At 40.0% G+C, this 26245-nt stretch overlaps 1 protein-coding gene across 5 annotated transcripts in view; it reads left to right on the top strand.

Annotated features, from left to right (window-relative positions):
- Positions 1-26245, top strand: part of SYNJ1 (synaptojanin 1) — a 69156-nt gene that overhangs the window by 33651 nt on the left and 9260 nt on the right. For 3 of the 5 annotated variants that reach the window (XM_066619073.1, XM_066619074.1, XM_066619075.1), the window contains exons 13-29: positions 2617-2808; positions 2897-2981; positions 5030-5170; positions 7263-7455; positions 8427-8585; positions 9703-9859; positions 10927-11044; positions 11156-11371; positions 11921-11999; positions 13283-13442; positions 14756-14968; positions 17424-17561; positions 17936-17974; positions 20272-20316; positions 22132-22202; positions 23258-23366; positions 25441-25658. In XM_066619073.1, the coding sequence (XP_066475170.1) occupies positions 2617-2808; positions 2897-2981; positions 5030-5170; positions 7263-7455; positions 8427-8585; positions 9703-9859; positions 10927-11044; positions 11156-11371; positions 11921-11999; positions 13283-13442; positions 14756-14968; positions 17424-17561; positions 17936-17974; positions 20272-20316; positions 22132-22202; positions 23258-23366; positions 25441-25658 (2333 nt within the window). The remainder of the gene's footprint in view (positions 1-2616; positions 2809-2896; positions 2982-5029; positions 5171-7262; positions 7456-8426; positions 8586-9702; positions 9860-10926; positions 11045-11155; positions 11372-11920; positions 12000-13282; positions 13443-14755; positions 14969-17423; positions 17562-17935; positions 17975-20271; positions 20317-22131; positions 22203-23257; positions 23367-25440; positions 25659-26245) is intronic. The other 2 variants (XM_066619076.1, XM_066619079.1) reach the window with 2 other exon arrangements.

Below are 26245 nucleotides of genomic sequence, written 5' to 3'. Positions count from 1 at the left end.
CACAATTACCTCAGAAATATGTTTTATCTTACATTCTTTTCATTGAGAGTGAATTTTATAAAAGTAATGTCTGTTAATAACTGGAGTTCACAATGTGCAAAAGATTCTTAGAAATATTGTCCATCAGGTATGCAAATAAGAATTGTAGAATAGAAACCTGACAGGGCTGATTTCCAAACTATGGTATTTCTAAACTCTTTGCAGAGTATAAGAATGCATAAAATGTTAATCTAAAAATGTGTCTCCTTAATACAGTGTACTTGATATTGTTAAATGCCCTCACTCAAAACACATATATACACCATTTTGAAAAACACTTGCTAGGGCGGAATTTCTGTTATACAAAGAGATTTGGAGTAGGAAAGAGAAGCTTCCAGTTAACTGACCACAATACATATATTTTCATATACATCAATAGAATAGCTTACATTGCATAGGAAAAATAAATTAAGAATGGACTGAAAATAAAGTGCAGCACAATTAAGATTTCATTTTTTAAAATAAACTTTGATTACTCAAAGGTAAGACATAGGTAATAATGGTTAAGTTTACATATTGCATGAGTCTTGTGTAGCCTCCTTCCATAATGAGCCTGCCCAAGAACTTTATTTCATTTCTCAGTCCCTTCTACATTTCCCACCAGCTGTCAACAAGTAGGCATGAAAAAGAGAGATTCTCTTCAGTTTGGAAACCTAGAATCTACCTCCTTAACAAACAATGATGGAACCAGGCATAACTTTGTCTTGTACCAGGAAAAGTTGTGTTATTTCAGGGAGCATTCTCATGCTTTTGCTTTTCTTGTTGACTATTAATATTCTGCCTGTGATTTGATCATTCTAATAGTTCCATTTTATTTGTGAACCAACATGGCTGTATTGTATATGGAAAGGTGACATAGAAACGACTGAAATGAAGAGTTTAGAGCAGAGGTTTTCAGACTGGGGCATCGCAGTGCCCCAGCCTGAGGGCTCTAGCCTCTTTGCCCTCAAGGGGCGAGCACAGCCAGGAGGAAGGGAGGAAGCAGTGACTCGATCCCCAGGATTGCGCTGCTCAGGGGGCTGCAGGGGTTTGGCTGCCCTTACCACAAACCCCGGAACTCACCAGTCCCTGCAGCAGTGTCCTGTGGCTGCAGGGAGCCCTGCGTGAGCATCTGGTCGTCAAAACCAGGGCTCCCCAGGTTGTCAAAAGTGAAAGTGGAGAGATCGCGCTCCACTTCCGGTTTTGCTAAGGCAGAGCGCAGTCGCTCACTTTCACTGCTGCTGACCTGGGGAGCCCTTCAGAGGCTCGTGCAGGGCTCCCTGCACCCCCAGGACGCTGCTGCAGGGATTGGTGAGTGAACCCCAGTCCCTGCGGTGCGATCCTGGGGATCGTGTCGCTGCCTTCTCCCCTGCCCCCACTGCCTCCCACCTGTCCCTGCAAGGATTTACTGCAGGTTTCAAACTCTGAGAGAGTTTGAGAACCGCAGCTCTAGAGTATCATGTTTGCAGAATAGGCATGACAAATTAACCTTTGATTAATTCAGAATATTAGCTGTCATGGCATCTGCTCAATGCATAAGATTTCCAAACTCTCTGTTCTTGGGACAGGTAACAGGTTTTCAAATAAGATTTGAAAACAATTTCTTTGTCACAGAGAAGAAGTTTTGCGTAGTTATCACTACCAATCAATTTTTTAGATACTTCAAACTGATTTTGCTACCTGTGAAACAAAACTGTATACTTAAAAAGGATACTACAGGCTTTTAGAGGCAGAGCTAAGTATAGGGTAATTACATACACCCTTATTTTTGTTTGACCTCCTAGTTACTTCAGTTACAATTCTCACTAGAGCTAACCATATGACCTATGAGTATAAAAGAACTTGTAAGTAAGGCTCTGAGTTTAAAATGTTTAAAAATTGCCTGAGTTAAACATTCTTCCTCTTTTTAAAAATTCAAATTGGCTTTGCAAGTTTGGAGAATATTCTGGTTTATGACTCTGAGAAGGGCAGGGAAGTTTTGTATTTTCCACTAGTGTCACTTATAAGCATCGTTTAGCTGACAGTGGTTTTCATTACTTATTGTGACCAAAGGAGTCCTGAAAAAATAGATATATTTTCTCATTGCTGCCAAACAGGTTGCTAAAAAACTTGTATTCATACTAAATATAGTTAGATCCTTGGAGTCTGAAATAAAATTAACACACAAGTTGTACTTCAGAAACATACATTCCTGGATAATAGCTTTGAGAATTGAAAATTATTTTGGGCAAATAAACTTGTTTCATGTTCCATGTTGCTTGAACCTGCTGAACAATAGCTTAATATCAATCATAGAAATAATTCCAACAATGGAGAAAACATCCTAGGGAACAACAAAAATTTGAAATATAGGTTTACATTTATGTTCTATTCAAGCTGAATAGAAGGCACCAAGGATTCTAGACTGGATGGGTTTTTATTTTTTAAGGATGTGGTCTTAGTTTATTTTGGTTTTCAGATAATATCTATGCCGTGTTTGCTCTTGCAAATGTTTTATTATTGAAATGCTTAGCTTTTGAGAATGGCTGTGACTTGGCTGACTATTCTAGAATGTTTGAAAATATCTTCCTATGTAAGCAAATTCTAATATTTTTTTAGCATCAGCAAAAATACTGAAGAATATGTGTGAGAACTTTTACAAGTATTCAAAGCCCAAAAAAATTAGGATTTGTGTTGGAACATGGAACGTCAATGGTGGGAAACAGTTTCGAAGCATTGCTTTTAGAAACCAGACACTCACTGACTGGCTTTTAGATGCACCAAAGATAGCTGGCATCAGTGAATTCCAAGGTAAGAGAGATTATCATGTTATCACTTTTGCTTGGATTTTTAATTGTTTTGTTCAGAATAATTAACAAAACCTTGTATTTAACGTCAGAGCGACAGAACAAGCCTGTTGACATCTTTGCTATTGGATTTGAAGAAATGGTGGAGCTAAACGCAGGCAACATTGTGAGTGCAAGGTAAGTCATATAACACACAAGCAACATAGGCAGATCTTGTTAAAATTTAACAAGGGCTGGGTCTAGGGTTTGAAAAAAAGCTCTCCCTCTACCCCTGAGCGGCACTTACCCTTCTTCATCCCTGTGCCTAGATCAGCTTGAAAGAATCATGACACCACAGCAGAAAACTAAGCACTGCTCAGGATCAGGAGGGCTTTTTTGGGACACAGTGGTTTCCAGTTTGGAGACTGCTGTGTTAAATGATACTACCACTATACAGATCTCTGAAGTGCTGATACCTGCCATCGAATTTGCATGTTTCCTAGAAAACTGGGCAACTTTTTAATTTATATTTTATCCTGCTTTTCTCCCAAAGGGAAACCAGAGGCTTACAACAAATTAATAAAAATAGGAACAACTAAAAATCAAATTATAAAATACAAAATGAATATAAAAAGCATGGAAATATTAAAAGCATTTAAAACAACCATCAAAAGACCAGAGCACATAAAATACCATAATTGGAATAAAATAAAATCACCAATAAAACCAACAGGTGCCAGGCACTAAAGGCAGAAGGCTTGCTGAAAAAAATTATTTTAGAATTCTAGAAAGCTTTTTTAGACTTAGAAGCCTTTTAAAGAAGAACCTATTCCCTGGCAGAGCAAGGGCATTCTGAACATTTTGGGAAGCCCCTTGTGGCAGTTAGAAATAGGGCCTGTGGCTCTCCTCCATGCAGGACTGACCGTTTCTCCAGTTTGGCCCTACCTCATGAAGGGAAAGGATGTTGGCTGGAAGGGCTATTTCTTTTTCTCTTCCAATCCCCCCTTTTGGCAGACAATTCCAGTCACCATTTCTTCGCTATTCAGAGGAAGGGGGTGTGTTTTGCCATCTTAAAAGGCACAGTTGCAGTTTGCTGTGACAGATTTACAGGGACAGTTCTGGGAATTTAAGCGCAGTGTCCCTTTAAGAAAGCTGCAGTCGTGATTTTGGGAGCTTGTTTCTCAGTCGGAGCTTTCTCAGTGATAGACTTAAGGCTCAAAGCAGACCGGAGGACAAAGCTGCAGTAGTGCAGTGTCCTGTTTTAGAGCTGCAGCTGTGATTCAGAAGCATGAACTCTTTACAGAGATGGACGGCATACCTCCAGCAACCACCTAAGCCACCACATTCTACAATAACTGCAACTTCTGAACTGTCTTCAAGGGCAGCCCCCCCAATTAATTCTGCCCAGCATAGTTTTTTTTTTCTTCCCCCCATAATAGCAGCCTGTTTATAACTCATTATAAATTTTAATTGAGAAGCATCAAAAGCAGCTTGTGATGTAGCTGGCAAGGGGTGATGATGAATATTCTTAAAGGGAAAATGTGAAATTCATTAATCACTGTAAATGCACTCATGTCACTCTATTTCAGCCCTAGGTTTATGTTGGCACTAAAATAGTGAGTGTATCTGCATGTTGCATGTGGTCTCTCATTACCACCTAGCTGCAATATCTAAACTTGTTAGTGAGATTAATTCCTCTGGTACAATAGGCCAAGAGCCATAGTGTACCATTGCCTTGGACCCTTGCAATTTATAGCATATTCATATGTACCATATTGTATGGGATGGTAAAAAACCACCAGAGTACCCATCGGACCTGGTTTCAAATGAAGAAGTACTGATAAATTAATTCTGTGACTCAACAAAAAACAAATTACAAAGAACATACAGCTGTTTGGACTATGCTCCAAAAGTGTCTATAAATAAGTCTTTGGGCCAGTCTTAGCAAGAGGTCTATAATGTTGCCTTTATTCTACTAAAGCCTGCAGAAGTGTAGAAAAATACCTTTTAAAGTTTACATTGTGATAAAGATTTAAACAATTATTTCCTGTTGATTCCTGCAAGCAGTTTCCTTTGGCTCACAGATCACTTGCGTTTCACTGAAAAGTTGCGGTTTTGCCCCATGGTTTCCCTACATTCTAATGTAGTATTCATTTTGGCTCATGTCAAGAACAAATTCAGTTTTTAAAACCTCATTGGCAAACACTTGTATCCATAAAAACTGTGTTTCTTCTCTACACTGGCAGTACAACCAATCAAAAGTTATGGGCTGCAGAACTGCAGAAGACTATCTCAAGAGACTACAAATACGTTCTGCTGGCTTCAGAACAGTTGGTGGGTGTCTGCCTCTTTGTATTCATCCGACCTCAACATGCACCATTTATCAGGTCAGTGAGCTGACATGCCAAAGTAGATCACTCCAGATTTTTTAAAATTAAACTTACGTGGGCAAGCATTTTTTTTCCTTCTCCTAATGGCATTTTTAGTAAGAGTGCAAGGATGAAACATTCACTAAGCCATAAGGTAGTGAATCATAGAAGGTGAGCATCAGCAACTATGATCTAGGCCAGTGGTTCTCAAACTTTGAGGGAGCTTTACTTCTTCAGTAAGTTCTTGCTACGGAGGGGCTAGGGCAGCAACGCGATCCCCAGGATCATGCCACTAAAGGGGGGAGAGGCGTGCTTGTGACTTTATGAAGACAGGGCTGCTGCAGGAGGTGGGCTGCAGGGTTTGCAGGGCTGCTGCAGTGCTTCTGCAAAACAGAAGTGCTTTGTGCCTGCTTTCTTCAAATGATCCAAGCCTCGGGGAGCGCTGCAGAGGGCTGCGCAGGGCTCCACGCACCTCCTGCAGCCTGCTGCAGCCCTGTCTTCATAAAGTCACCCCAATATGGCGCGATCCTGGGGATGGCTTCCCTGCCTCTCCCCTTCCCCGTCCCTTAAAGGAACGAGGGAACCTTTACACGAACTGGTGGGTCGTGACCCACCAGTTTGAGAACCACTGCCTCACTTACCCCCTGTTTGCCCCTTTATCTTTTCACTCTGTCACTCTAGTGGCTGAGTGAAATCAGAACAAGAAAGCCAGGAGAAGCACCACCTCACTGGCACTTTTCCTGACTTATTAGGTCAAGTCCTGATTTGCAGCTCTATTTTTAAGTATAGGTAGGCATAGTGAGAAGGAAGAAAATAGATAAGCTGGACAAGATCACACACATCGGCAAGGAGAGAAGATGCACCAGTGATGATCTTGTTCCCTAACCAGGAGGAGTATTGCCACTACTTCCTATAAACTGAGATGGGAAGGTGGCAGTAGAATTGTAGTGGTATTTCAGGCACCATTTTCCCTTGGGCCAGGCATGTGTCCATGCTACACTGTACCAGCTTTCAGAAAAGCCAGCATCTCTTTAAGCAACTGAAACGTGGGTTTACAGCTGACATGAGAGCCCCCATTGCTTCAATTTATCTTTGTAGTTGTATAAATATATATATTGTACCAGATTATCATGGTAAAATGGCACAAATTGCAGTGGGCTATTATGCCATCATTTTGGTTGTATATTACATCACTAATATATTTATAAATAACCAACTACCCGATTGCCTGTGTCCAGCAGGGTTACTGGTAGCTAGCAAGAGAACTTCTATAAATTGGAGGAATAATTACAGGTGGAACCTCAGTGTCCATTGATTTGGTATCCACTGGTTTTACTCACCACTGATACTAAGGTTCACTTTTAAATGCCTTGTAACAAGGAAAAAAAAGCACCAAATCCAATTTCCTACCTTTGCTTTGTTAAATAATTATAATTTCCATTCCATTAGATACTATCATTGACCGCATGTAGTGTCTGGATGTGGTATAGCATTTATACCAATGCAGTCTGTGGCAACAATAGAGAAACAAGAAACCTGGAAATGGATCTTTAAAGCTATTTTTCCACTGATTTTTTTAAAATCCACTGAGGGTTGCAGAGTAGAACCCCAGCGGATAACTAGGCACAACTTTTATTCTCTTTCTTTAGGCTGTTAACGTCAGGTATGCAGGAGGAAAAATTACCTTTAGTAACAAATTATTTTAATATAACTGAAGCTGCTAGAACCTCTTTAATTAAGAACAAAAGAAGAACCCTGCTGGATCAGGCCAAAGACCCATCTAGTCCAATTTCCTATATCTCACAGTGGCACACCAGAAACCTCAGGGAACACAAGAAAACAATACAGTTCTGTTGCCATTCCCTTGCATTTGGCATTTGGAGATGCCTACTTCTAAAATCAGTAGGAGGAGTATTCTCATCATGGTTTGTAATCTGTGATGGACTTTTCCCCCTAATCTGTCCAATCTCCCTTTAAAGGCATCTAGGCCAAACACCATCACCACATCCTTTGGCAAGGAGTTCCACCGATTAATTACATGCAGGGTAAAGAGATTTTCTTTTGTCTGTTCTAAAAATCTAACTGATTTTTATCTTAACTATCGCTTTAGGGATGTTGCAGTTGATACTGTAAAGACTGGCATGGGAGGAGCTACTGGTAATAAGGGTGCAGTAGCAATTCGAATGCTGTTTCATACCTCCAGTCTTTGCTTTGTATGCAGTCATTTTGCTGCAGGACAATCACAAGTCAAAGAGAGAAATGAAGATTTTGTGGAAATATGCCGCAAACTGAGTTTTCCAATGGTAAGGAGTAAATACCATCTGGGATCATTTGTAAAAACACCCAACCCAAAAGGAACAGGATACATCTTAGGATACCTGAAAATAATTAATATACTCATCAGAAGCAAAATCCTGTGAAAATTTATTCTCAAGCCGGTATTTCTATCTGCTTTGTTTCCAAACTCATATTTAACCTCTGCCCCTATTTTTAGTTGACATTTATAGGAGTATGGCCTCTTCAGGTTGACCTTGAAGATTACAGGTGCTGGTGCCTAGAAAGGGCCCAATTTGACAAGTGAATTTCAAAAAATTAAGTTTTTAATTTTGTGTGTGTTCTGTGGGCTTCCTCTTGTTACATGGTAAACAGGACATCAGTTTAGTTCTATGTATCACAGTCCATTTATTTCAGTATTTCATCCATTCAGAGGGTGGAGTGGACTTAGGGAATGCTCCAAGATAGGAGTGCCGTCAGGTAATGCTGATTATTGGAGTCTCTTTTATTAGGGCTATACCCTCAAGATATGTAGAGTTGCCTCATTACAAATACTCATGTCTTTCATTACAGTTAAAATCGATCCCTTTCTTGTTATGTTAATACATTCTTTTAGGTCATGTAAAATGGTTTTATAATAAATATGACTCTTCATTTCAAATAACAAAATAGTGTACACTTCATATTCACATTGAATCATTGTGTACACATTGTGAAACAGAGTACAGGATATTTCTATTCATATTGCTCTCATTGCACAACTTTGATATAAGATGTAGGTTTGATCACACTCAGTGTGAGCTTAAAGAAATGAATTTGTTTTCAATAATATGTAAAACTACATATCTGGCCTTTCAGATGGACAGATCTACAAATATGGTTTTTAATAATTTTTACAAAAATGTTAAATTCCAAGGTTTGGGGTTTTTTAACTACTAATCAACATAGGTAGGTGTACAATGTGGATTCAAATGTAATTTTATGTGGTTTTTTTTTTTAGGGAAGAATGCTTTTTTCACACGATTATGTGTTCTGGTGTGGTGACTTTAATTATCGTATAGATCTTCCTAATGAAGAAGTAAAGGAACTTATTCGTCAGCAGAATTGGGATGCTCTTATTGCTGGAGATCAACTTGTTAATCAGAAAAATTCTGGGCAGGTAACCTCTACAGTTTTATGTTTGTGGTTGCTTTTATATACGGGTGTTCTGTTTCTGCTGCCTACTTATGTCAGCAACTATATTAGGTAGTCTCATCAGGAGTGGCTTATCCATAATTCTGCATGTTCAGAAATATCAACTGTCCTTCCTTTTAGTTCTATTCCTGGCTGAATGTACTGTAATGCAGGTGTTTACACCACAACTATTGCAGTAGCATCCTGTTTGATGCAAGGCAGAGCCTGTGTGATGCAAGGTAGAGAATTTTCTCCAAATTCTGTGGTGAATTGGAACAAATGAGTCTTTTTCCTAGGAAATGACAAAAACTAGTAGCTGATCACCCATTGATTCAGTAGTAGTTTTGCAATACAAAAGGAGGAGGTATTTGAGAGTAGGTTCATATGATATGACCATAACAATTCACCTTTTCTACATTGTATGTTTACTGTCTTGCAGAACTGGATCTCTGCTTCATGTGTTCTGAGTTTCTCATTTCTTGAACTAAAATATTAGATTTTGTGCATTATATAGTATAAAACATTTATATTTAGTTTCTAGTAAAGAAAACTCCTACTCAAAACATTTGTAAACATTAATAAGAGTTTTTAAATTTACAAGAGTCTTGACTTTATGTCTTGACCATTATGTCTTGACCATTATGGGGTACAAGCCATGATGTGTATGCGCAACCTCCTGATTTTAGGAATGGGTTAAGTCAGAATGCCAGATGTAGGGGAGAGCACCAGGATGAGGTCTCTTGTTATCTGGTGTGCTCCCTGGGGCATTTGGTGGGCCGCTGTGAGATACAGGAAGCTGGACTAGATGGGCCTATGGCCTGATCCAGTGGGGCTGTTCTTATGTTCTTATGACTTGTAAAATAAACATTAGATGAGAAAATACAAGTTAAAATAAAAATTCTAAGAATATGTATAATTGCTAGAAGTGACTACCTGTATATAGGTTCAGCCATTTACTAGCATAGTATGTCTATGCTAGTAATTTGCTGAAGTTTCAAACAAATTGTTTTGCCCTGTCAGTGACAGCTTAGTATAAAGACTACATTTTCTACTTTACAGAAAATAGTTTTTAGCTTTCCTGATGCTATGATTTTTTCCTACAGATATTTAGAGGCTTTTTAGAAGGGAAAGTAGCCTTTGCCCCTACATATAAATATGACTTATTTTCGGATGATTATGATACCAGTGAAAAATGTCGTACACCAGCCTGGACAGATCGTGTACTGTGGAAGAGAAGAAAATGGCCTTTTGACCGATCAGGTCAGATAATGCTTGGTTTCATTTTCATTGTAAAGTGTTACAAATACTTCCAATAGGATAGAAATAATGCATAAGCGCTTCGATCTCAAGGTACTCCTCCATGAATAGAAAACACTAGTTTTTGCATAATGAGGAGTCCAATTTTTCTCTCTTCCCATCCCATGCACCCCATGGCATCCCTTTTGGAGGGTTTCTCAATAATTAGGAGCAGAGTATTAAAAGGTGAAGGGGGAGTTGGGAATGATACATTTTGTGAGTGCAGCTCTACTCCTAGGAGCTAGAATACAAAGCCATTTATTTTATGTATTGCTTTTCAACCAAAAACTTCACAAAGTGAAATTTCTTTATGTGGCAAAAGAAATTTAAAAATGAAATATGAAACAATAGATGAAAAAAGCTGTTCAGCTTTGTTTTATTAGAATATTCAGGTTTCATAACTCCTGTAGTATGCGTAGCTATTGCTAGGGATTTACAAATGATTACTGTTCAACACAATTAATCAGTGATGGGAACTCAAGTTAAGTGACTTAAGTCAGTCGCAAAAACACATTTTTTGCTAATTTGTGTGGACTCAAGGCACTCAAGTCTGGGGCTACTGACTCAGAAAGCCCTATGGATTTGGATGACTTGAGTCACCCCAGACACAGCTTGGGGTTCCTGCTTGCATAGTCATGTTGCGCCGCTTCCATGTTGCCCAAAAGACCTCATGCAGTGTTCTGGAAGCCGGGCATTCAAATCTGTGCAAGCAGTAGCAACCAGCAGCAGAGTGTTCTGAGTAGAGCTGTGAAGAAGTGTGGGTCATTGTCTGTGAAGCACTTTAATATAATGAAAAATGATATTAAGTGGATTGTACATAAGCATTCTTCATACTTGTTGGGCACACCTGTAGAGTTCCATGCAAGTCTCTAAAACTCAGAAGTGAAGGCCCAGTCTTTTCCTAGCCCCCACATACACCTGGCTAGTTATACATGTATACTTAGTTTTTCTTAAAGCATGCTGCTCTTTCACATTCTAGGATTTTAATCTGACTCTTTAAGCATCTTCATATATTTATTACCAATTTTTAGCTGAAGATATGGATCTTCTGAATTCCAGTTTCTATGATGAAAGTAAACTCCTTTATACATGGAATCCTGGAACTTTGTTATATTATGGAAGGGCAGAGCTGAAAACATCTGATCATAGGTTTGAATTTGATGATTTATAATGCCTTCTAACCTTTTGCAAAATGATTTTATGGCACTCACTGTTTTCAGCTACAGATTCCTATCTTTTCTAACCTTTGATATTTTTCAGGCCTGTTGTTGCGCTGATTGATATAGATATCTTTGAAGTTGATGCAGAAGAGCGACAGAAGATTTACAAGGAAGTAATTGCTGTGCAGGGACCACCTGATGGTACAATAATGGTCTCTATCAAAGGATCATCTTCAGAAGAGAACTATTTTGATGACCACTTGATTGATGAACTTCTTCAGAAGTTTGCAACGTATGGCGAAGTTATACTAATAAGGTTAGTGCAACTTTATTTGAAAGATTCTTTTTGACCATACAGTTTTCTGAATTGATTTCTTCTTGCCCCTTACATGAAAGTATCCTTTATAGGTTTAACTGTCCAACCCTATACCTCACATTTTAGCATTCAGCTGCACCAAGAGAGGACAAATGGCATGCTATGTTGGGGGGGGAGGTGACAATGGTGCAGGGAGGAGGGCAATACTTCCTACAACCTCCCTCAGGAGGTAAGTAAAAATATTTTTACTTATCCTCACAGTAGGCTATTTGATTGCCTGTAGGTCTCCTTGGACCTATGCCAGTCATTTTACTGGTGCAAGTCTGAGGAGAGCCACGGGGTGGGGCAGGCAGAAAAATGGGGATTAAGATCTGGCATGTCCAGCTGACACCAGATCTGCACCCTCCCCAAGAGGCCCCATTACTTCTCCCCACTCACAACTTGTCCATGCCACCAATGTATCGGTGCCTGCAATGTATTTAAAATACATTTCTACTATGATGTTGAAACATCATATAGCATAATTGTTTTTGTTTACTTATCTTACAGATTTGTAGAAGACAAAATGTGGGTGACATTTTTAGAAGGGAGTTCTGCTTTGAATGTTCTCAACCTGAATGGTATTGAGGTAGGAAATATTTTGAACATTTTGTAGCATTAAGGCTTTAGCCTTAGGCATAGTGTAGTCTTTGACCAGTATTTTTATATTTAGATATTTCTAACCTGCCCTCCACACCTTAAACAACACAAATTAGGAGCAACTAACATACAACAAAAAAACACAGCAGTGAAGTTAACAAAACAAATTCAATTACTGAAAATAACAAATCGCAAGGACAAAAAGCAGCAAGAGAAACTATAATCTAACGCAGTGGTTATCAAACTGTTGGGTTGCGAGTTTGTGTAAAGGTGCCCCCTGTCCCTTTAAAGGGCGGGAGAAGAGGAAAGGCAGCAATGCAGTCCCCAGGATTACATCACTGAGGGGGTGCTTTTACTCACATGGCCACAGGACATTGCAGGAGGTGCAGGGAGTCCTGCACAGCCCTCTGCAGGGCTCCCTGAGGCTTGGAATGTTCAAAAAAAGCATCAGAAGTGCTTTGCACTCACTTTTCTGAATGTTCCAAGCCTCAGGGAACCCTGCACAGGGCTCCCCACACCTCTTGCAAAGTCCTGCGGCCCTGTGTGATTAAAAGCACCCCCCTCATCCCCCCTTAGCTACACAATCCTGGGGATCATGTGGCTGCCCTTGCCCTCCATGCAAAAACTTAATTAGAATGTAATCTCCCTAAAAGTTTGAGAAACACTGATCTAAGGGTTTCATGGCCAGTACTTATTGTGTTGCAATAAGAACTTTTTGGGCTTAATGACCATGTTCTATGAAAAATTTCTTTTCCTAATGTTTTGCCCTTGACTTTGGTGGACATTTTCAAAGAACTAAGGTGAGAACCACAGACCATTTGTCTTGCCCAGAAGCAATTGTCAGTAACTGTCAACGGATTTTCTAATTGTTCACCATGGTCCTTAATGGACTATGCACTTTCTTTTCGAAACCCAGTTCTTTTCTTGTTCCGAATACCTGGACCCTAGCCTTTCCAAGGGGTGATAGCCAAGCATTGTTGATACAGTCTCCTCTTTCCTATTCATGTTACGGTGTTTTGTATCTCGATCACTTCCCATAAATTCAAGTGTGGTGTTGGGTAGTCGTAGACTATCCTTGTGCATGTTGGAAATCCATTCAAAGGCAAAGTCATTTTGGAATACCACATCTTCTATGATGACCTGAGAGGCATCTCAGGATCTCTTATTACATGTCGAGGGGCACAACTCAGCCATCTTCACTGTTTCATTTTATTGCTTTAATATTACATTTTTATGAGTGGTTTAAAACTCATGCGATTCTCTGATAATCAGCTCCTTGGAAAAACAATCAACATTAACTTGAAAAGCCCAGATTGGATTAAGAGTTTAGAAGAAGAGATGAGTCTTGAAAGAGTTAATTTTGGATTGCCTTCATCAACAAGTTCAACTTTACTTGGTGAAGATGCTGTTTCTGCAGACTACGACATGGAAGGTTTGCAGAATTGAATCCATTCTATGAATACTGTCATGTATTGCTTAGTCACAAGCCGCTGAATGTAAACACATCTCAACCTGCATCTATTTTCTATACCTTAAAGTGCCAGTCCCACTAATCCTCTGGTAGAGCCGATCCCATTAAAACAGCACTATTAAAACTGCACCCTAAAATTAAAACAGTAGGATAAAAAAAAAGTATTAAATCAATCACAAAACCCAAGAGTGAAAAAAAAATAAGAGAAGGTCACACACACCTTAAGGTCACACACACTCTCTTCGCACTAAAAAGTGAACTGAAATAAGTGTCTTCAGTGCCCACCAGGATGCTTCTAATGTTTGGGGCTGGTGGTGGGCGTGGTGATGTACTATCACTCTGCCCCCACTGGTTTTTTGGCCATGCCTTTTGATAGAACACATTCTGCATGAAATTATGTATTGATTGATATATAACATGATGGTATTCTTCCAAATTATCATTTTAGTGATTTTGGTTACTAGTGGTGTCACACACCCCCAGGTTGTCAACTTACTAACACCTTATTGCAGCAGTTCTCAAACTTTTAGCACTGGGACCCACTTTTTAGAATGACAGTCTGTCCAAGACCCACCCAAAGTGATGTCATGGTGGAAGTGACATAACAGGCAAATTAAAATAAGTATAAAGTAAAACAAATAATTAAATAAGCAGAAGCCAGCCCTGTTTCACCAAGTGAATTTCCTCTGTAGCCTGCCTGCAATAACACCCCCCTCCAAAATCAGTAAGGTTTTCAGCCCTACCCAGTGCCCAGTTCAATTTATGAACTTAAACCAGATCACTGTCAGGATCCACCTGGGTTTGCAAGTCTCACAAAAGTTATCTGCTGAAGTCTCTGTTTTGGTCCTTTTTAGTGGGGGTGGGGGGGCTGCCTTCTGGAGCACTTGTTTAGCTGCAGGTGCATAGGATCAGGACCATTCTGGTAGCCTTGCACTCTCCTTCACCTGATCTTCCACACTAGCCAAGGCACATTTGCTTACTTGAGAGTAAACACAACAGTGAGGCCCTTTGGCTTATGCCTCTGTCCCTCCCCAGGGCTTTGTATCTGTAAGAGGAAGGGTAACCAATCAGTATCTCTCTTCTCCCACACTCAGATGTAGCCCCAGGTGTCTCCCTTCTCTTTCCTCTCTGTTAAAAGATGAAATTGTGTGTGAATTTGACAGTTGTAATACTTTTTATGAGAACTTGTATGATTTTTTTACAAGAATTATTGTTGGGTATATTGTACTTTTAATACGATAAGAATAAATGAAGCAAAAATATTTTCTTTCCAGGGGATATTGATGACTACAGTGCTGAAGTAGAAGAAATTCTGCCTCAGCATCTACAGCTTGCAGCAGGTTCTGGTCTTGGAGCCTCACCTGGCTCTTCACCTCGTTCAAGCCCCTGCCAGTCACCTACACTGTCAGATGGACTGCCTCCAACTCTTCCATCACGACCAAGCAGAACACCTAGCAAGACTCCTGGACCACCTGTATCTTCTCAAGGTGGTTTTCTTATCAAATTTTGCTTATCTGATGATCCTGATATTTGGTCTTGAAAGGCTAATGTGTGATGTGTGTATACTTATTTGCACATTCCATCCATGCCAGCCCACACTATTATATGTATAGGCACACATTTTGGGCTTTTTAAAAAATGAGGTTTGGATGAGTTTGTATAGTTTGCCAAAAAAAAAAATTAGAAGAAAAAAGGAACAAGCAAAAATATAAATGTGATAAGAAAGATATAGAAAGTATATTAGTATAATGGAACTTCATTAAAACTCAATCATGTGATACTAACAAAGGTTATTTGTTCAGAATGAGACATGTCTTTCAGGAAGATAATCAACTTGCAGTTCATTATTTACATGTGAGAAGAATGTTTAATAATAATAATAATAATAATAATAATAACAGGTATTTATATACCGCCTTTCTTGGTCTTTATTCAAGACTTTATTCAAGGCGGTTTACATAGGCAGGCTTTATTAAATCCCTTATTAAATAGGGATTTTTACAATTTCAAAGAAGGTTCTTTCTTTCAAGAACGACTACATTCAAGGTGTTTCATTCCGATCTGGCTTCACATTCTGGCCTCCATCCTCCCACACTCCGAGCAGATGGAATTGCTCAGCTTCAGCTTGTCAGCTGCTCCAAGATTGCACGGTGCCGGTGACCTCGAACCGACGACCTTGTGGATGTTATCTTCAGGCAGACGGAGGCTCTACCCTCTAGACCAGACCTCCTGCCCTGTTATTATAATGTTTACCAATTTTTCATGAAATTCCAAATCATCTCTTATTAGAGACACAAATTTGTTTTGCCAATGTTTTCATTATTGCCAAGGACATCATTAACTAATTGTTGCCAAGAACACCATAAACTAATATGGGGAAACCCTGTCTTCTGCTAGTGTGCGTTAACTTATTTTGCTGCCATGAAGAGAAAAACAACAAGGTTTTTGTGCACAGTGTTGTGAATATTTCCAATAATATTTAATAAGGCCAATTATGCATTGCAGTTTTCTGCCATTGTTAATTTCATCAAAACGAGGTTCAGATTTGAAGATTCAGGTGTGACAACTGTAGAACTGTTTAGTAAAACTGGGTATGAGAAAGTATAATGTAGTTCATCAGTGTAAATGGCAAACAGCTATATTATACATATGCCCCAGGTTTTCCTAGAACAAGGAAATACCAATAGAAGATCAAAAAGTTGCAGGTACTCTAAACTGTGTTTTTTCCAGTAGTATCTTATATGGCTGAAACAAAGCGCTTTCATGACTGAATTTATAAAATGAATTAAAAACCTTGTTAAATCACAATGTGGAAATTTAACATCCCTATTACTATTCTAAAAGTAGGTAAAATTCAGCAAGGAAATGGCATTCAATTTAACCTTTCTATAGTATTTTAAGTTAGCGATACTTTTCAGGATTACAATATAAAAGAGCGTGTTTTATATATGCATCAAAACCGTTGTATGGTTTGACAAGTGTGGAATTTCTGTGTTCCTCTGATTTCTTAAGCCTTCCTGGCTGCTGTGAAAGAACAGTTTCCATAGAATAGTTTGTACAGTGATTTGAGTATGCATTCATTCCTGATACCACAGCCTATGCTACAGCATATTCTTCAAGTATGGATTTTTCTTCCCAGCCTCCATCCATCTTCTCCACAGGTGAGAAGTTGTGAACCCATCAAAAACACAATGGTTCAAGGGAAGGGGAAAAGGCTCCTCTGTGTTCATGTGTCTCTTCCTCCCCATGGATAGTCTTCCAAACTCTCAGCATACCTATCTGGAAGGCTCTTAGGTTTAATCCTTACAGTTAGTATTGAAATGCAATGTAGAATGAAAACTATGGAGATTTTTTGATGATGTATTGGTTATTCTTGGTGAACATGAAACAATGAATGCAAAAAGATATCTGAATTCAGCACCAACTTCAGTTGCCACAGAGCACACCAAAGTACAGAATGGTGAAGAGTAACCTGGATTGATAGAAAAGGAATTATTGGAAAACTTGTACAAAAAATACCCAAATGCTTGTGTTGGAAGAACGAAAGCAGTAAAGAAGATTCTTGTATTAACCCTTTTCTGCCCAACCCACAGGTGTACACATTTGATCCCTGTTGTGTATATGCAGTGTTGGGCAGAAATGGCTTAAAAGACCAATAAGCCTTTTGCAAAGTGAACCAGGCTATTCACCGCATCAAAGAGGGGAGGAGGGAGGAAATGCCCAGAAGTGTCCCTGTTTGGTCTGAAAGGGCCCACAAACTGTTAATTGGCAAGGTCTTTTAGAATGGCTTTTATCTTTATCGTTAAACTGATCTTGAGTTTGGAATGTGCTGTGTGTTTTGTGAGCTTCCTTGAAGGATGTCACTTGGTAAACTGGTCCATCTTTAAGCGCAATAATGTTTTTGCTTGGTATTTATCTTCTGTTTTATATCATCATTGTCAGGTTCTCCAGTTGACTTTCAACCAATTACTCAACAAAAAGAGTCTACTCAAGGTTTGGAACCCAAACGCCCACCTCCCCCTCGCCCAGTAGCACCTCCTGCTCGTCCTGCTCCACCACAGAGACCACCTCCGCCATCGGGTAAGACAGTAAAATATTAAAAGTATACCTGGAAAGTTCTCATCTGTTTAATGTAAATCAGTTGAATAATTGCCTGCCTATTGAGGCTGTTTCAGCTCAATGGCTGAAGTAGCTTTTCTAATTTATTTAATGTGTCGGTTGTATCCTTTGATCTGTTTAACACACAGCTGAATTGTTAGATTTCTTAGTTTTCCATGTTGCTGCTGCTACTTTAGCATTATAGCTGTGGTAACTGTCATAGTTATGATACTTGAAAGTTGGATTTTAAGGGTGAGCCCTGATGGACTCTGTACAATAGCTAATGATATATCATTCTAATACTTCTTTCCATTTATATTCTTTCTTTACTGCTGCATTCATTTCTTACTTTTAAGGGGGTAAGAGTCCTGCACCTGCTAGAAAAGAATTTGGAGGTAATGTTTGTTTTCAGATAATGAGCTAAATATTTGTAGCAATTAAAGGTATATTAATCTTTGTTTAAAAACAACATGTTTAAAACACTGTTTAAAAACGAATAGCTGCCCATTCGTTTCCGGGCCCAATTCAAGGTGCTGGTTTTGACCTTTAAAGCCCTGTACTGCTCTGGGCCAGGGTATCTTGGAGATCGCCTACTCCCGTACAATCCGGCTCATCCTCTTAGGTCATCAGAGAAGGCCTTTTTACAAGTGCCGCCGACTAGGGAGGTACGGGGGGTGGCAGCAAGAAATAGGGCCTTCTTAGTAGTGGCACCAATGCTATGGAATTCCCTTCCCCTTGTCTTAAGATCGGCTCCCTCTCTTGTAACTTTTCGGCGAGGCCTGAAGACCCTTCTGTTTAGACAAGCCTTCTGAGTTCCTGGCCTTTTTAACATCTTTTTAACATCTCTTAACATTCTTTAACATCTGCTCACAGGCCTGATCCTTTTCTAATTTGCTGCCCTATGCTCTTACCTGATTAGTTTTTATCTGACTACTGTTTTTATGATATGTTATGTTTTTATCTGCTTTTAAATTTTGTTTTTAACTTGTTTTAACCTTGTTTGTAAGCCGCCTTGAGTCCCTTCGGGGAGAAAGGCCGGATAATAATAATAATAATAATACTTTTGTATAACACATTATTTGTTCAGCCAAAGGAAAGAGAAATTTAATACAATCCACTTAATTGTAAAAGTGTCTTCCTCTGGAGGAATGAAACTTTTGAATTGCACCATTAACTTGTATAATCACCTAGTGCCTCTAAAAATGCCCATAGGCTTATCTTTACAAAGAATATGGGTAAATCATTCAGTTTCAGATGATGACTTGTTTTTATATCCACAGACTGAGCAGCTTATATAAATGTGTGTGTTTTAGGAAAAAGGAATATATCTAAAGAAATTGCATTTTGCTTACTCAGCAAATGGTACTGACACACTATCCCTCCTCCCAGTCATGGCTAGTGTGCCATGATAGTATTGTCCTTGCTAGATGCAGGGGGATGAAATCTCTCAGTTGCACTTTTTCATCTGTTGGCTATGGCTCTGGTTGTCTGTTTAGCTGAAGGGTCACCCCTGATAGTATTGCACAACAAAAGTAGGTAGCAGTTACTTGAGTTTTAAATTGAAATGGGCAGCACAGTCCTATTCAGCTTAGGTGCAGCAGGGCTACATGGTCCATGCCATATTCAGCACTGAAACCGAGCAGGCTGGAGGTCTCCTCAGGATAAGGGAATATTTGTTCCCTTACCCTGTGTCAAGCCCCAGCTCACTCAATAGAGCTACTCATATCTGTGCCAGCTAAATCGCTGGTGTCCGAGAAGCCAGTATAGGGCTTTAGGGCCCAGGATGGGGGTTAGGACATAGCAGAGGCCTCCTCTGCCATCCCTGCCTCCCTCCCAGCATGAACCACTCACTCCCTGCCATTCCTGCACTCCGAAATACTTTTTTAAAAAGCATCCCTTTAAGTAGCAATTTAAAAACTGCTTTTCTTTCCATTGTAGAGTGGCAGACAGGCAGTCTCTACAGATTAGAACAGCTATTTCTGGGTCACACCAAGGTCACAATCCCCTCCCTTGGTAACCCAGAATGCAATATGGAAGCATTTAATCACTTCCATGTTGCTTTTTTCAGTAAGCCAGGGTGGGGGGGGGGATCTCTTGCCTTGGTATGACCTGAAAATAGCTGGTCTAATCCCAGAGACTGCCTCTGCACTGGGGAGGGGGGGGAATGGTTTTTAAACTGCTATTTAATGGGGCTCTTTAAAAAAAATTTAAGCAGATTTGACTATCTGCTTAAATAGAGACTGTGGTTTTCAGTGTCTGCAGAGGTTCCAGGAATGGAACCCCCATGATTGTCAGAGGTGGACTGTAAAATATGATGTGTATGCGCAACCTCCTGATTTTAGGAATGGGTTAAGTCAGAATGCCAGATGTAGGGGAGAGCACCAGGACGAGGTCTCTTGTTATCTGGTGTGCTCCCTGGGGCATTTGGTGGGCCGCTGTGAGATACAGGAAGCTGGACTAGATGGGCCTATGGCCTGATCCAGTGGGGATGTTCTTATGTTCTTATGAACTTTCAATGACGTGTAAAAAAGACTTTCTAATCTTTCCCAATGCAAACTTTTCTTCCTTGCTTATTTTCCACACTGTAACAATAAAGGTGCAGTTTGTCCAAAAGTCTTGCTGATGTTCTGTTTCCTACTGAAACCTGTTGCATTCCCTACAATAGACTGCTTCTTTGCTTTTCTCTGATAAGGTCTTGGTGCTCCTCCCAGTCCTGTTGTAGCTAGGAGAGAAGAAGGTAACTTTTTTTCCTAATGTCAATCTGGATATTGAAATTTTATGTGCAAATATCCTAACTTGCATCCATGTAGTATTGTATGTTTTCAAGCTTCTAACTCTTTGTACTTGAGACTGCAACCCTATGTACATTTACCACAAAAGTCTCACTGAATTCAGTGGAACTTGCTTCTGAGTGAACATGCATAGAATTTCACTGCATCAATGCTCTGTTCAGATATGACAAGTAGAGTCAAATTTTTCATTTGTCATGAACAAAAAAAAATTTTGAAATCATTTTTTGATAGCATTTTTTGAAATATCTGAAAATAATAAATGCCATACAAGCATGGGTTTGCCATGCAAGCACGTACTACATACCTTTTTATCTTGCATTTGTAACTATCTTCTGAAATGGACATTATTCTGAAGAGCTGAGTCATATGAGAACAAAATGTTTCTTTTGAGGCTATAATCTGGAAAATGCATTTAGAGGAAACTTGACACTATGCTGTTGACATGTTTATGATTAAACTGGGTGGTAGTTTAGTTGGGAAATAGCAATTCTTCAGGATTATGTTACCAAGCTGCTATTATACCAAATCAACATTGAAGTTTCACATTGGTCTTGTAAGCTTCATATGAAGTAGTTTTAACAGCTCAAAGAAATTTAGTCTGTTTTGAAGTTTGGAAAGCTGTTGACAAGCCCTCTAGATCAGGGGTGTCAAACATAAGGCCTGGGGGCCGGATGCGGTCCACAGAAGCTTTTTATCAGGCCCTTGGGCTCTCAGCTGCTGAGCAATGCTGAGGTGGCACTGCTGAAAGGGCAGCCCACATGAAAATTGGGTTCTCCCATGCCTTGAAATATGCTGAAGATATGTTTGTTGTCTCTTCTGTGATTTGCAGCTAATGAGTTTCTAAGTGAGAAAAGGTGCTTATTTTTGGTTATGACCTGTTTAACAACATCACTTCCTGCCTAATGATAACACTTTCAGCCCTCAGCAGGTATCATGAATGTTATTCGGCCCTCGGTATGAAACAAGTTTGACACCTCCCCTCTAGATTGTGAAGATGAAAACTTCTGTGGCCATTTATAGAACATTTTATATGCCTAAATTAGGAGTTTGTCGCACACATGCATAAGCCTGCTGTTGGCTCATGCCATGTGGGCCTGAAAGTGCTTAGATTTTGAGCAGATCAGATGTTATCTTAGTGCAGTGGTCTCCAAAGTCAGAACCGCTACACACTGGGAAAACACTCCCCAGCACAACTGGTTACCATTCCATTGGGGTGTGTGCTATAGTTGTCTCCAATCTCCCCCAAAGTTTGTGCTACCCAACCGCAGCTGCCTGGAAATCCGGGGGCAGAGTCTGCTGGGGTCGCAGAACATGGAGCAGCTAGGCAGCACAAACTTTGGGGAAGATGGGCGGCAATGATAGCATGCTCCTCAGCAGAATAGTATGCTCCATTCAGGCAAGGAGGGATTTGCACAAGTGTCAGATCTGGGCTGTGGGCCGGGGTTTGACGCCCACTTAGTGTAACTGTACTAAAACAGTATTGCAGTAATTTACAACAACATGATAGTAGCATAAGAAGTTACAGCAATGTTAAATCTTCAGAGTTATAACGTTTGCAGCACCTTATTTTAAACACCACTCATGAATGATAGTACAATCTGATTTTTTAAATCTTTGTGTCAAAGCTCAAAAAAGCCTTGGACCACAAAGAAGAGACATAGGTACTAAGTATAAATGTTTAAATCCTGAATTCCAGAGAATCTGAACTTTTAAATATATTTCAAATTGAGTAACTTAATGCCTCTTTTTTTTCTTTGCAGTTCATAGTCAGACACCCCCTCCAATTGGAACAACAAGCATAGGAACTTCTGGTCACAATACATGTAGACCGGTAGGCATTTAGATTTTGTAATATTTGTCCTTGACAGTTTCTGTTCATTTTTTTATCTCTTTGGACCAGTGTGACACAACCTGATTACTGTAGATACTCGCCTATAAGGCAAGAAATTTCTGCCAATAAATCAAGCTTACATCATCTACACTTCTCATATAAGATTTCTAATATCTGTTTTAAATCACATTGCTAACCACAAATCTGGAGGATGGAATGATCACTTTCTTCTGCTAGATCAGGGGTGGCCAACCTTTCAACTTAAGGACTCCTGGACCTTTAACAATTATAGAGGAGGGAATTTCAGCATGTGCAGCCTGTCATCTGTAATGAGGAAGTGAAAAGCCCCCCTCCCAAGAGAGCACAAAACACCAGGGTTTTAAAAGCATTTAGCACCTGCAAGCAATCAGACATACAACCCACACATTACCCATGAACATGGAGTTGGCAGGCAAAAGGTTAGTAGTAGTTTATTAAAAATCCACAAGGACAAGAAAAAAGCAAAATGGGGAAACTGGGATAGAAAAACTGAGTGAGTAAATTCCCCCCCCCCCATCATTGGCAGCAGTGTGATGCTGGGGATTGTGCCGCTGCCTTCCCCTGCAACATTTTGCCCTGAGTCTCAAACAATTTCAGAGATAAATTTGAATACACAATGGTAAACATTTCTCATGCAGTTTTCAATTCTGAAAAAGTTGCATACCCGAAGTTTAGTAAATAAAATATATGTATCTTAGATAATGACTTGCACTGCTTGTAGAAAATTTACATTATTTGCAGGTTAAGGTATGAAATGATACCAAACAGGAGGTAAGTTTCAACACACCACAGAGCCTTCAAATTGCTGGATCAGGCTAGCAGAGATGGATCTTGAGGAAACGTGATGTGGTGAAAAACACTTTTCACTGTGGCCTTTCTACTGTGTGCATTAAAAAACAATGAATATACAAGGTATTCAGTTCTGAAGATGTACATTTAATGTATAAGTCTATCTCACTTTTGTATAAGCTTCAAAATGTAACCATAATTGAATTTTTGTTCTTGATGCATTTCAGACTATTCCTCCCCGAGCTGGAGTCATCAGTGCACCACTAAGCCATTTACGCCCCCCTGTGGGAAGACAGACACCTGAACTCCAACCCAAGCCAGTAGAACCCCCAAGAGGTATACTGGGTTTTTATTTAAGGTAGCCCTTGTGCACTGTAATAGCTACCTACGTGTTGGGCAATTCCGTTCTACTTTTAGTATTGCTAGCTATGTGGTAGTTTTATTTCTTCCGTTTGCAATAGTGGGCGACCTATAATATTTTGTTCCACTAAGAAACTGTTCCTCACATTAAAAGATAGGAGCATAAAGTTGTAGTTGCACACTCACAAAACAATTTCAGATTTACTATGAAAATGTTTTTGAAATTCTTTCACCACTTCTGAGGTGGTTGTTATAATATGTATATTTTTGGAAAGAGACTATTCAATCTCATTTTCATTATAATGCCATCTCTTTTAGACAAGGTATACAAGTCTTTCAAAAGTATAGCAAGAAAAAACCGTAATGAACTGTGTTACTGTGCAACCTCATCCTGAAAGCCATTCTATAGTAGCTTTCTAGAAGAATTCTTCTTAATGCCTTGATTAATCCTGTAGGTTTCCTCGTGAAAGGAATTCAGAACCATTAAAACTAGTGAGAAATTTGCTTTTTGACTATACAGGTTGAGACTCATTGTTCGTGTGGGTTCCATTCCAAGCACTCATGTGGATGGCAAAAAAAAAAAACACTATAGCGAATCCATTTAAAAAACAAAGTTTCTTTGCTCCGTGATTTAAAAACAGCCTTGCTGACCTTTGTGATGTAAGATAAGAGTCATTAAGAAGACAATCCATCAGTCAGTCCTCCAAAGGCTTAGCCCAGTGGTTCTCTGGGAGAGTTTGAGAGCAACTAAGTACTTGAATGGGCAGGGGGGGAGGCAGCAGGGGCAAGGGAAGGCGGGGGGCAAGGATCACGCTGCCCAGGGGGGCTGTGGGGGTTTGGGTGCACTTACCCAAGCCTCCTGCAGCCTCCACAAGCTGCGGGGAGCTGTGCGCAACCTGCAGCAGGGCTCCCTGCAGCAGTGAAAGTAAATACAGAGTGAATGCGCTCCACTTCCTGGGGATCGTGCCACTGCTGCCTCCCTGCCTCCAGGCTGCCCATGTCCCTTAAGGGGGCAGAGGCCAGGGATCACAGGCTGGGGCGTCGCAATGCCCCAGTTTGAAAAGCCCTGGCTTAGCCCTTCACTCAGCCCCTCCCTTCACCAATGCAAAGTGATCACTTTTCTTTCACAGGCTCACTGGGAAGGGAGGGGTCTGCTGGAGAGAGAAGGATTGATGGATTGACAGCCAGCTGCCCTCTCTCTCTCTCTCTCTCTCTCATTAAGGAGGCTATTGTTAAAGGACTGTTCAGTTTTTTAAACTGATTTTAAAGGGGTGCATTTTCCCCCTTCTCCAGGGATCAGCACATTCCTTCTCATTTTCGGGGGCCATTCATGTTGAGTCAAATCCGTGTATAAATAAGCTATACCTGTAGTGAAAATATATTGCACCTGAAAGTAATAGTGTTTCTCCACTAACCCCTGTCCTTATGTGCAAGGACAAAATTAGAGTTATACTTTGGTTACAGATTCATATGTTGTAGAAATTGATACCTGTCCATACTGCAATCGCACCAATCCCTCTCTTGGCATTGTACACTCAGTGTAGGGCCAGAAAGGTAGGAATGGCTCTTGAACATGCTTGAACTGCTCTTGAACTGCTATAAGGAGTGCCAGAGGTCTATGCGGTATTCAAATGTGCACCTACTAGTTCCATAGTATGTGAATAATTCCTGGCCATGATTCAAGAAACAATGTAACTAGTTCTATGAGCCCAAGAATATTGTACCCTTGGTTGTTTTGAAGAGCAGCTCTCTCTAAGTCTTTGTCTAAAGTACAGGAAGTTTTAAAACCAGTTTGATCATGTCATGGGGATTGGCTGTTTAAAGAAAAACAAGTAAAAATTTTCCACTGGGTTAGTGCAAGCCGTTTGTGCAGTGTAGCTCTTTGAATCAAAGCCTAAGGGCTTCTTCTGACCTCTCCTGAATTGACTCTTAACGAATTTCTATATTCTAAACATTTTTATTCTCCTTCCTTGTTGGTGGTCTAGGCATGGGGTGTTTGTAAGAAAATTCATGTGTGTTAACTGAGAATCTAATTTACATGTATTTGTAGGATCACCTATTCTTCCTGAGCCTCTTAAGCCGCAAGCTGCAGTTCTGATACAACCCACCACTCAGCCCCCTGTCCTAAAAATGCAGGAACCTCTTACACCTATAACAGCAACATCTCAGACAGCTTCTCCACAAAACCTGGAAGCACCACCACAGCCTCCTCCCCGTAGCAGATCATCCCAAAGCTTGCCTTCTGAAACTGTTCCTCCACAGAAACCAGTAAGTATGCAGTGTATTTTTAATACTGTATATCTTGGAACATTTCATCTATTGTTACTCCTGCACAGGTTTACTTACTTAAGGCTTACTTGACAGCAGCATTTGTATATGCTTAATTCTATTTTTTTCTCTAAATCTATAATGTAGAGCTGTGAGTAACAGTATGGAGAAAAGCAAAGCATATTAAACCAATCATATTAAAGCCATTCCATTTTGTGTCCATTGATGAATGAAGATGGCCCCTGCCATATCCATAGATTCAGGATCCGCGGATTGGGGCCACACGCACACACTTCCGCACCCATTCCAGTATCTCATTTTTTATTTAGTAGCACTGGAAGCACTTGTTTCTTCCTTAAAGCGACATTCTTGCTGAACGGAAGAGCACCGTGCAGGCTGAAAAGAACATGACTTCCATCACAGAGTTCAAAGCCTTCTGCCTTGCTTCCTGTAAACACTGGGTGCTTCCTGTTTCCATTTTTGGAATTGGCAAAGAGCCAGCGAAACCCAGAACAGTGACAGGAAGGCTGGATAAGTTATTTGCGCATTGGAGGGATTTTCAAGCCACTTTTTATCTGTAGTTTCTG

This window comes from Tiliqua scincoides, chromosome 3 (genome assembly GCF_035046505.1).
Source record: "Tiliqua scincoides isolate rTilSci1 chromosome 3, rTilSci1.hap2, whole genome shotgun sequence".
Lineage (NCBI taxonomy): Eukaryota > Metazoa > Chordata > Lepidosauria > Squamata > Scincidae > Tiliqua > Tiliqua scincoides.
The sequence above is the reverse complement of the archived record's forward strand: the minus strand, read 5'-3'. Positions and strand labels throughout refer to the sequence as shown.